This window comes from Gopherus evgoodei, chromosome 11, assembly GCF_007399415.2.
Source record: "Gopherus evgoodei ecotype Sinaloan lineage chromosome 11, rGopEvg1_v1.p, whole genome shotgun sequence".
Classification (NCBI taxonomy): Eukaryota; Metazoa; Chordata; order Testudines; family Testudinidae; genus Gopherus; species Gopherus evgoodei.
This window is the reverse complement of record NC_044332.1, coordinates 20,303,855-20,316,013: the sequence shown is the minus strand read 5'-3', so window position 1 is coordinate 20,316,013 and position 12,159 is coordinate 20,303,855. Positions and strand designations below refer to the sequence as shown.

Genomic DNA, 12,159 nt, shown 5'->3' with positions numbered 1-12,159 from the left:
TTTGTGTATTTCCGTATCTCCTCTTATTTTGATAAATTCTAAGAGAAACTAATAGAATTAATATAGCTAGTCCATGTTCAATAAAAGAGCTGGTCAAACAGCATGGGAAAAATATTCAAATGTATTTGTATTTCACGAATAAATATTTAATATTTGCCAAATATTCAGACAGCTATAGAACGGGTTGAATACTGAAAAGTATATCCAGTAAATAAATCATTTAATGAAAAACAGTGAAAATGGTTTGATATCAATGTCTGTCAGATGCCAAATTATATTCAACCTGCTCTGTTTAACAGGATAAAGGGTACCTATCCCACTATTTCGCAGTATAATCCTGTGCAGTGATAATCTTTACTAGATTATCCTGGAGTCCTCCTCACTTGTATCTAGTTGGGAGGCAGAATCCTTATCTTAGAAAATGTTTTCCCTTGAGGTATTGCTTCCTTGGTTACATTATTAATGTCACCATTTCTCTTTCTCAAATTATTGATAATGCAATTTGTTTTGGATACAGTATTAGCATTAAATCAGAGGGAATATTCATGATGCATAACTCCAGTTTTCATTTCTCACACCATCCACTCTTTCTCAAGGATCAAAATATGCTACCAACATGACACTGCTTATGCAGTTAGCTCTGACTCTCCTTAAGAGTAGCCAGAAACATCATCCAAGCCAACAGATTTTCTGGTAAATTTTTAAAAAAAGGTGAATTATCTGTCTGGTTTATTGATTATCATTCCTAATGTTCCTACATCTAGTTTTCTAGGACTTTGACTTTTTTTAAAGAAAGAACACTATGAGGGAAGTGGTTGATTTAAAAGCTTTACATCCAGCATTGTGACACCTCAGGCTTCATAATTTGCCACTTCTAACCTATCTTCATTTTTTCTTACCTTTTCTTTCAAGTTGTTTACTTGCCAATCTCATCAATCTTCCCTGCAATCTTTTTTGATCAGCTGTGTCAAGTTTCTTGCCACACAAGAGTAAGTTTCTTATTCTTCATGCTACAGAGTTAGTACCAGAGAGGAGGAAGCTTGTGTGACTGAGCAAGTGGTGCTTGCTGATTCATGAAACTTAGAACAGCATGAGAGGTTTAAAATAAGTGTTTTGTTCTTTACCTTTTGGAAAACTTTTTTCTCATCCTTGATTCCTTTCTACAACAAAATTCTCCACAGAAAAATCATGTAGAAAAAAACTCTAGCCCTTAGGAGCGTTCATTAAATGTCTCACCTGTTCTGTAGATAGAATACATACATACATCTTCTCTGGGACTTTTTTTATTTTAAAAGAGAAAACAGATTGCATGCTGAAATGAAGCAAATCTAATGAATGGAGTCAGTGTGGTATTATACAAATACATATTGACATTTACCCAATATGCATCTATTTTCTCAATATTTAGGACTTCTCTATATTAAAAAAGTTGTACAGTTTTAACTAAATTAATTTGAAATCTGTGTAGTTAAACAAATGATGTTCCCTAATGCAGATGCACTTAAACTCATTTAATCCTTGTTTAGTATGTACTAGTAAATTACTAAATTAAACTAAACTTCCCAAAGATGTGATAGCAGAGCGCTGTAATAGGGTCTTCATTTATTAAGAATAATATGCAGGGATATTATCAGTACATTATACAGTACTAATTAAACTACAACTGACAAAAACAGATGATGCATCATGAATGTTTTTATTTTTGTTCACTTGATAGTTAGCAAAATTCAGTAACTTGCAATAGGTCTCTTTGTCATTGGTACAATTTAACAAGGTTCATTTAGCTGGCAAAGAAATGTGCAATAAAGCTACAATCAAGTTTTTAAAACCCAGTTGTCAGATTTCAGTGTCATAGCTTGAAAAAGTTAATTACAACTGATGAGCTTTAAAGTAACTTTGCTCTGTAAAAAGATAGATTTTAGAAGATAAATTGTCTGAGCAATAGCCTTGTTCCAAAATAGGACTGGTGTCATAATTGCCTTGAATACATTTATAGAATCATAGAATAGAATATCAGGGTTAGAAGGGACCTCAGGAGGTCATCTAGTCCAACCCTCTGCTCAAAGCAAGACCAATTCCCAACTAAATCATCCCAGCCAGGGCTTTGTCAAGCCTGACCTTAAAAACCTCAAAGAAAGGCGATTCCACCACCTCCCTAGGTAACCCATTCCAGTGCTTCACCACTCTCCTAGTGAAAAAGTGTTTCCTAATATCCAACCTAAACCTCCCCCACTGCAACTTGAGACCATTACTCCTTGTTCTGTCATCTGGTACCACCGAGAACAGTCTAGATCCATCCTCTTTGGAACACCTTTTCAGGTAGTTGAAAGCAGCTATCAAATTCCCCCTCGTTCTTCTCTTCTGCAAACTAAACAATCCCAGTTCCTTCAGCCTCTCCTCATAAGTCATGTGCTCCAGCCTCCTTATCATTTTTGTTGCCCTCCGCTGGACTCTTGCCAATTTTTCCACATCCTTCTTGTAGTGTGGGGCCCAAAACTGGACATAGTACTCCAGATGAGGCCTCACCAATGTCGAATAGAAGGGAATGATCACGTCCTTCGATCTGCTGGCAATGCCTCTACTTATACAGCCCAAAATACTGTTAGCCTTCTTGGCAACAAGGGCACACTGTCGACTCATATCCAGCTTCTCGTCCACTATAACTCCTAGGTCCTTTTCTGCAGCACTGCTGCCTAGTCATTCAGTCTCTATTCTGTAGCAGTGCATGGGATTCTTCCATCCAAATGCAGGACTCTGCACTTGTCCTTGTTGAACCTCATCAGGTTTCTTTTGGCCCAATCCTCTAATTTGTTGAAGTCCCTCTGTATCCTATCTCTACCCTCCAGCATATCTACCACTCCTCCCAGTTTAGTGTCATCGGCAAACTTGCTGAGAGTGCAGTCCATGCCCTCCTCCGGATCATTGATGAAGATATTGAACAAAACTGGCCCCAGGACCGACTGTTGGGGCACTCCGCTTGATACCGGCTGCCAACTAGACATGGAGCCATTGATCACTACCTGTTGAGCCCAATGATCCAGCCAGCTTTCTATCCACCTTATAGTCCATTCATCCAGCCCATACTTCTTTAACTTGCCGGCAAGAATACTGTGGGAGATCATATCAAAAGCTTTGCTGAAGTCAAGGAATAACACATCCACTGCTTTCCCCTCATCCACAGACCCAGTTATCTCCCCATAGAAAGCAGTTAGGTTAGTCAGGCATGACTTGCCATTAGTGAATTCATGCTGACTGTTTCTGATCACTTTCCTCTCCTCTAAGGGCTTCAGAATTGATTCCTTGAGGACCAGCTCCATGATTTTTCCAGGGACTGAGGTGAGGTTGACTGGCCTGTAGTTCCCTGGATCCTCCACCTTCCCTGTTTTAAAGATGGGCACTACATTAGCCTTTTTCCAGTCATCCGGGACCTCCCCTGATCACTATGAGTTTTCAAAGATAATGGCCAATGGCTCTGCAATCACATCCACCAACTCCTTTAGGACCCTCGGATGCAGTGCATCCAACCCCATGGATTTGTGCTCTTCCAGCTTTCCTAAACAGTCCCAAACCACTTCTTTCTCCACAGAGGGCTGGTCATCTCCTCCCCATTCTCTGCTGCCCAGTGCAGCAGTCTGAGAGCTAACCTTGTTCGTGAAGACAGAGGCAAAAAAAAGCATTGAGTACATTAACTTTTTCCACATCCTCTGTCACTAGGATGCCTCCCTCATTCAGTAAGGGGCCCACACTTTCCTTGACTTTCTTCTTGTTGCTAACATACCTGAAGAAACCCTTCTTGTTACTCTTAACATCTCTTGCTAGCTGCAACTCCAAGTGTGATTTGGCCTTCCTGATTTCACTCCTGAATACCTGAGCAATATTTTTATACTCTTCCCTAGTCATTTGTCCAATCTTCCACTTCTTGTAAGCTTCTTTTTTGTGTTTAAGATCAGCAAGGATTTCACTGTTAAGCCAAGCTGGTCGTCTGCTTTTTCTATTTTTACTACACATAGGGATGGTTTGTTCATGCAACCTCAATAAGGATTCTTTAAAATACAGCCAGTTCTCCTGGACTCCTTTCCCCTTCATGTTACTCTCCCAGGGCATCCTGCCCATCAGTTCCCTCAGGGAGTCAAAGTCTGCTTTTCTGAAGTCTGGGGTCCTATTCTGCTGCTCTCCTTTCTTCCTTGTGTCAGGATCCTGAACTCGACTATCTCATGGTCACTGCCTCCCAGGTTCCCATCCACTTTTGCTTCCCCTATTAATTCTTTCTGGTTTGTGCGCAGCAGGTCAAGAAGAGCTCTGCCCCTAGCTGGTTCCTCCAACACTTGCACCAGGAAATTGTCCCCTACACTTTCCAAAAACTTCCTGGATTGTCTGTGCACCACTGTATTGCTCTCCCAGCAGGTATCAGGGTGATTAAAGTCTCCCAAGAGAATCAGGGCCTGCGATCTAGTAACTTCTGTTAGTTGCCGGAATAAAGCCTCGTCCACCTCATCCACCTAGTCTGGTAGTCTATAGCAGACTCCCACCACGACATCACCCTTGCTGCTCACGCTTCTAAACTTAATCCAGAAAGTCTCAGGTTTTTCTGCAGCTTCATACCAGAGCTCTGAGCAGTCATACTGCTCTCTTACATACAATGCAACTCCCCCAGCTCGTCTGCCCTGCCTCTCTTTCCTGAACAGTTTATATACATCTAGGGTTTTTGCTACCCTAATCAGCAGGGAAGGGAAAAAAAAAGTTGTGATCGGTGGCACTTCCACCGTGCTGCTTTCTTCTTCGGTGGCAATTCCGCAGCAGGTTCTTCCCTCTGAGAGGGACCGGGAGACCTGCCGCCGAAGAGCCCAATGTGCCGCCCCTTCCCCTTGACCGCCCCAAGCACCTGCTTGCTCAGCTGGTGCCTGGAGCCGGCCCTGTATCCATCCATGACAGTACTCCAGTCATGTCAGTTATCTCACCAAGTCTTTGTTATTCCAATCACATCATAGTTCCTTGATGGTGCCAGGACTTCCAGTTCTCCATGCTTGTTTCCCAGACTTTTTGCATTTGTGTATAGGCACTTAAGATAACTCACTGATCGTCCTGCTTTCTCAGAATGAGACAGGAGTCTTCCCCTCTTGCGCTCTCCTGCTCATGCTTCCTCCCAGTATCCCACTTCCTCACTTACCTCAGGGCTTTGGTCTCCTTCCGCCAGCGAACCTAGTTTAAAGCCCTCCTCACTAGGATTATCAGTCTGGATTATTTTTCATTTGGTGATGGATGAATGAATGTTTGAGGAACTGGCTTTGTTGTGTTAAGGGTTTTCTCATTAGTTATTTTTATAAGAGTTTTATATTGAATTTTCTGATAACTGGTGACTTTTTAAGACAGTGGACTCAGATAAGACCATGCTAGCTTCCTCAAAAGTGGGTTTTATGTGTCATAATTTTTCATATTTTGGGGGAACTACAGACCAGTAGTTACTGTGATATTGAAAATACCAAATATTTTTAAAACTGCTGGGTTAAAAAGGCCTTTTCCAAGTTGACATTTGCTAATAATGGCTTAATTCAAACTTAATTAGATTGAGTTGTATGGCTTCATAATAAGCCTTGCATCTGATCTGTCCAAAGACCTTGGAGGAAGGAGATGCAAGGTGGACCAAGGGAAACTCGTAAATCATAAGAATCAGAGTAAGGCTGAGAGACCTCACCTTTCAGGTCAACAAGCTCTTTGATGGAAGACTGATGTTCCAGAATCATCAAGACTGATCACCGTAGAGAGAGGAAGTAACATCAATTAACAGTCTATGCCAATATTTGACCAGTCTTTCCATGCCCCTAAATAAGGCCTGCTAATTAGAAGCACTGTGCCAGCAGAACATCACAGTCTAGCTCCCTGACTGCAGTTCCAGACCTACTCCATGAGAGTCCAGAAAACTGTGAGAACTGAAGAATTTGTGAATGCCTACAAATTTTAAGTATCTTATTTTTCCATTTTCTATTTTTCATTATCTGTGAGATGTAACAGCCTTCTTACTTTAGTTTTAGGATGTGAAAGCAATTGTGTGAATTGAAATTGAATTCCAATTGAAATCCATGTGTGTGAAAACATCCAAAAGCTCACATAGAGAATGCACCAGAAAGAAAATTTCCCTGGGTTTTAATAGCCCCAAACATTGTATCAAAGACAATCAAAAGTGCTTAAAAGTCCTGAGAAACTTAAGATTGTCATCTATAACTTTTGGCAAACGTCTGTTTTAAGAGTGTTCTGTTAGACTTTAAATTATATCTCTGGTGGGGTGGGAGGAGAGTGAGCTACCACATAAGAATTGAAGTTTGAAAAGGAAGCTTTATTATCGCATTTAGACATTAAATAAAGTGGTTTTGCTTAAGTAACTTAATACTAAATTCACATAATGGATTTGATTGATTTGGGTGAAACTCTTTAGTTGGGACTCTTAATCAAATGGGCAGTCACCTTTTTAGAATTTATGAGGATTGATTATAATTGTATTAATTTGAGGATTTAACTCCAGTACACTATTGAGACTAACTTGACATTTTATTTGTTGCTTTTGATGCAATGTTTTGGTTTTAGTCTAGTATTATTAATAGCTTAGCTTTAGTGATAAGTTTTCTTGATTTTATTTTAGTTTGTTTAAGAAGCAAACAGAAACTAAAACTGAGTCTCATTTCTTTCAATAAGGACCTGGGGTGGACATCAGCTGATTAAACTAAAAGCTTGACCAGCTCTCTCTAATAACAAGACTATGTTCTCACAAAACCACTTTTGACATCTATATATTTTAACAAGTCTTAGAATTTCAAAGAAAATACTCCCTATAAAAAATGGCTTTTTATATGGTGAAATTTGTGAATATCTGCATTAGTGCTGTTGAGTGTAACTTGGTGTCCTTTTCAACCTTCTGATTAAAGGTAACTTTTATTTTCTGCATTACACAGCCTACTCCTATTCTACTAAAACTACACAGCCACATAGAAACCTTGTTTCTTCTCCCATGCCCAGAAATCAGGTTCATAGGGCCTAGAGATAGTGTACTAACATTCCTACTTGCTGCCTTTTTAAATGCGACTAACCACCACAGGTGGTTGTATAAATGAGAGAATTCAATGCTCCTGAGCTGCCGTTAACATCACTACCCCATGGGATTTAATGAAACAAAAAAACCTGCCCCAGCATCTTTTCCACAACAGATGCTATTCCTCTTCTAATCCCAAAATCCTCATATGGGACAAAGATAGAAATGGATTCAGAACATAGGAGTCGGAGACACTTTTGCTTCTGATGTTGGCTTGAACAGACTTCCTCTGTGGCCATGAGCAAGTCACTGAACCCCTGTGCTTCAGTTTCCTTACCTATGAAATTGGGATAATGCTGCAGGAGCTAACTTGCCTACATGGAGGAAACTGAAAAGCCTGAGCTTGTCTTCTCTTTTAATCTCACCTGCTTCCCTTCTGCCCCAAACCTTGGGTTTCTCTTTGCCATTTAAAAAATGATCGACACCAAACTTAACTTTAAAAGTGAAGCTGGACATTAGCAGGAAGGAAGAACTGTCTTGCCAAAGCACTTCCACTAATTGTGAGATTTTGGAAGTAGGCTTTAGAAATCCAAATCTGAGACTAGTCTAAAAGCCTATTTGGGATTGTATGCCTCTGAGCTGGGCTAATTAGGTTGTAAAGTCTGGAGTAGAGGGATAGGGTATGTCTACACTGAATGTAAGCCACGGGTTGTTAGAACTTGAGTTAGCAGTCCTGGGCGTGTTAACCTAGGGCTTGACTGGTGACAGTCATTTGTAGCTCCACCTTAGGAATTGTTGAATGCTATGTCTCAATGTGAGGTTCCAGTGTCTACATGGTATTAAGCAAGCCTGAGTCCAGCCACCCATACCCCAGATTTCTTAGTGTAATCCAAAATGTTGCTGCTGAGCCTTGGATTAGCATGATTTGTGTGTAGATGCATGGTGCAGGGGGAAAGGCTAGGCTTAAGTCTGAGTCCAAACCTGGGGTTTATACTGCAGTGTAGACATACCCATAATGTCTTCATACCTGTTAGTACAGACCCAGCACACTAGGTCTCCAGTCTGATTGGGATCTGTAGATGCTGTAGAAATGTTAGTAGCAGTAGTTGATATCTGATCAGTAGTCTGAAGACGTGTTAAATGTTGTTCAAATGAGAGGGATGCCAAGCAGCATCCCCAGGAACCAATGGAAATGAAATCACATTTTAAGCCCTGCAATAAGGGCCTCCATGGAAATTTGGGGTGGAAAGGCCCTGGTAGCCAGGAGAAGAAAAAGTTGCTGAGACCAGTAAGAGGCATGCCTGGTAGTAACTGACAGTGATGTGGTGCTATGTGTTGAGGGAGCAGTAACTGGTAGTGATGAGGTGCCCGGATGCCAGAGGCATGAACTGGCATTGAGGGGGAATGCTGTGGGGCTACTAAGTTTTTTGGGGATGCAGTAAGTGTCATTGAGGGAGATGGGGGAGCAGTAACTGGCATTTATGGGGCAGGCAGTGGGTGGGGAAGGCGGTAATGGGTGGGGAGCGCGTGCTCTGTGAGTGTGGAGGATAAGTGGGGGTGCGGCTCTGAGTGTGTGGAGGATAACAGGGGTGTGTGCTCTGTGTGTGTGGAGGATAATGGGCAGCGGGGGCAGGGCGCGGCTCTGAGTGTGTGGAGGATAACGGGGGTGTGTGCTCTGTGTGTATGGAGGATAAGTGGGGGTGCGGCTCTGTGTGTGTGGAGGATAAGTGGGGGTGCGGCTCTGAGTGTGTGGAGGATAATGGGCAGCGGGGGCGGGGCGCGGCTCTGAGTGTGTGGAGGATAACGGGGGGTGTGCTCTGTGTGTGTGGAGGATAAGTGGGGGTGCAGCTCTGAGTGTGTGGAGGATAACGGGGGTGTGTGCTCTGTGTGTGTGGAGGATAAGTGGGGGTGCGGCTCTGAGTGTGTGGAGGATAACGGGGTGTGTGCTCTGTGTGTGTGGAGGATAAGTGGGGGTGCGGCTCTGTGTGTGTGGAGGATAACGGGGGTGTGTGCTCTGTGTGTGTGGAGGATAATGGGCAGCGGGGGCGGGGCGCGGCTCTGTGTGTGTGGAGGATAACGGGGGGCGCGGCTCTGTGTGTGTGGAGGATAACGGGCAGCGTGGGGGGCGCGGCTCTGAGCGTGTGGAGGATAACGGGGGGCGCGGCTCTGTGTGTGTGGAGGATAACGGGCAGCGTGGGGGGCGCGGCTGTGAGCGTGTGGAGGATAACGGGCAGGGCGGCTCTGAGCGTGTGGAGGATAACGGGCAGCGTGGGGGGGACCCGCTGGGATGCGGGAGCCCTGTGGAGGGGCAGTAGGTTTACGGTCAGGTGACGTTAGGGGCAGGGAGCCGTCTCCACCTGCCCAACCCGGCCACGGCCACGGCCAGTCACTCACCGCCATGCAGCCTCCGGGGGCCAGTGCCAGGAGTCCCCAAAGCAGCCGGGGCCGCTGACGGTTCCGGCCCGTTGGCCCCCACCCAGCGTTGTAGGGGGAGCCGCGGGCCGCCCTGGACCGGGTGCCGGCCGGCTGTGGAGAGTCCCTGGGACCAGGCGCGCAGCCCCGCCTCCGAGCCCTCGAGCCCGGTAGGGACTGTCTGTCAGGGCGGGGCGGTTCAAGTGGCGGCTGGGGGTTGTACTGCCGTCCTGCCCCGCCCCGCCGGACTGACACGGGCTGGTAGGGAACGGGGGGCATCGGTGACCCCAACCTGCAGAGCACCTGGCTCTGCCCGGGGCCAGCAGGCCCTACATCCCATTCCTTAGGCCCCCCTCCGCACCCCACTTTGTGCTGTCTGGTTGCTGCCCTGACACCCAGAGGTGGCCGCATTTCAGTGGTACCTTTATGAATAATGGGTGCGTGACCTACTGTGGGGTGAAAGGGTGCATGTGCCCTCAAATATTTAATCCATCCTTAGCTGGTGTCATGTTCTCTTCTAGTGGTGGTTGTTTGCCCAAAGGTACAGGGGGCTTTACAGGCAAGTAAGAAGACATGAGCTCTGCCCTTTTTAAACTTCCACTCTAAACTAGACATGGCATTGCCTAACAGTGTCAACCAGCCAAGGATGGGGATGGGGATAGGTATGATTCAGGTTTTTCTCCTTGTCTCCTATAGAGGCATAAAAGTGAGAGCTAATAGCACAGGCCAGAGCAGCGATGTCTGATGGAAAGCTAACCTGGAAGTAATTTTGTTCTGAGAAAGTCATCTCCACTGTTATTCCAAATCCTATGGACTACTTATGGCCCTGTTTAATTCTCAAGATGGTGACCAGCTCCAAAGGTAATAGATGTAGTCAGATTTTACTGTGTATTCCAGTGACATTTAAAATTTCACATTTTTTCCCATATATTTAATTGTGTTCCAGTTGAGGGAGCTCTGAAAACAAGACATTTAAAATGGGGTGGGGAGAGGAGGAAATCCTGCTGAGACTACTGTTCTCCCTGCATTCAACAAAAATCATCCAGAGTGAAAGATGTACCTCTGAGGTAAAAAGAGAAACAAGGAAAGTCAAATGGGAAAAGAAAATGAACACAAAACTTAAGTATTGCTCTGTGCCAAAAACTAAGTAGGCACCTCTTGTCTTAAATAACTGCTTTAAAATATTGCTCTATACTGTCCAGTACAGTATTATTTGATGTATACTAAGACACAGCTTCTGCTAGCAAACCTTTGCTAATTGCTTAAAGTTTTCAATGTAAATAAAATGTATAAGAAAAATGAAAAACAATTATAAAGACTTTTCAGTTAAGAGATTGACCAAAATTGTGATTCTTAGAGCACAAGACTGGTGAAAGAATAGTTAGTTATACAATTCTGTCCTCACAGCAGTGAAACATAGTTGAATATCTTTGTGGAATTGTCATAAATCCAGTCCAGTATTCTCAAACTATTGATTTATTCCACACTACAGCCCCAATCCTGCAAGTTTCCATGGCCAGACCCTGTGCTTATGTACAATAATGTGCAGGATCAGGGCTTAAAAGGAAATCAATCAGCACTAGAATTTTTTTTTTAATGCCAACTTCAAAAAATAAACTCACAAGCAGGCTATTGATTAGACAAGGTGTAGAAAAAATGAAATTATTTTAAACTTAAACAGGAACAAAGTAAAAATCTGACATGGCACGTCTTTCCTATCCAAAAGTTAAAAGGCACTTTTAATTGCAAATCCTAGTCCTCACTCAGGCAAAAATGAGTAAATGCTGCAATATGATCACTTGTCATTCACCTTATTGTTAAAGAAACGCACTATTTCCCAGTCTATTTATATAGTTCCTTGGTCTGCCTGTATAGTTAGGACACATAAAACTGTACAAGAAAAATATGCAAAAATATATTGGTAAGAAGTAGAATCATCTTCAGATGGGATACCCAAGCATCCTTGGTTCTAGAGAATTTTCATTGTGTTCCAAGAATTCATTCACTATTTGTCCCCTATTTTAAAATCAGCTCATACTGACCATTCAAATTGGTATGATGAAAGAGGTAAACACACGTACTCTTGGAAAAACTGCTTCATTAAGACCTTTGTAAATTAGAGCCTAGGACCTGAACAGAATCTATAAAACATTTTCAAGGCCAGTTAAACAATTTTATTTAATCTCTAGATAGACTCTGAATGTAAACTGAGTAGAGAGCAGGGGAGATACTGATGTAATCTTGTATTGTGTAACATCTGGTATCATTTTATAACGTTGGGCAAGTTATAGTGCTTCTCTAAATTAAAAAAAAAACGTGAACCTTTTGAACTACAGCCTGTGCGTAATCCAAAAGTGACCACTTACACTAAACACAATGGATCATAATACTGTCATTTCAAGTGGCCTTTTTTGGATTGATACAATATTTGATAATTACTTAAAACTTCAGCTGGTCATTCCACTGATGCAACTGTAGCAGACACAAAATTTTGACTCGTCTGAAACATGTCACAATTCTCTTATGCTGGAAGAATGCAGAGCTTGCAATCATGGATATGGTTCTACCAGTACTGGCTGTTGGATTTCTTTTAGTTTGTTTCTTTAAACATCAGCCTTGATACCTGCTCCCAGGGAAAATTTGTAGGCAGAGCAGAATTCTGAAGATGCATTTACAATAGCCTCATACTGTTCTGAACAGAGGACAAGTTTGACAACAGGGATAAC

General features: G+C 43.0%; 1 protein-coding gene across 1 annotated transcript in view; it reads right to left on the bottom strand.

Annotated features, from left to right (window-relative positions):
• Window positions 1-11,534, bottom strand: part of ICA1L (islet cell autoantigen 1 like) — a 72,496-nt gene extending 60,962 nt beyond the window's left edge. The window contains exons 1-2 of the mRNA XM_030580555.1: window positions 11,476-11,534; window positions 9,416-9,691 (exon numbers count right to left, since the gene is read on the bottom strand). Coding sequence (XP_030436415.1) covers window positions 9,416-9,691; window positions 11,476-11,534 — 335 coding nt within the window. The remainder of the gene's footprint in view (window positions 1-9,415; window positions 9,692-11,475) is intronic.
• Window positions 11,535-12,159: the final 625 nt, after the last annotated feature.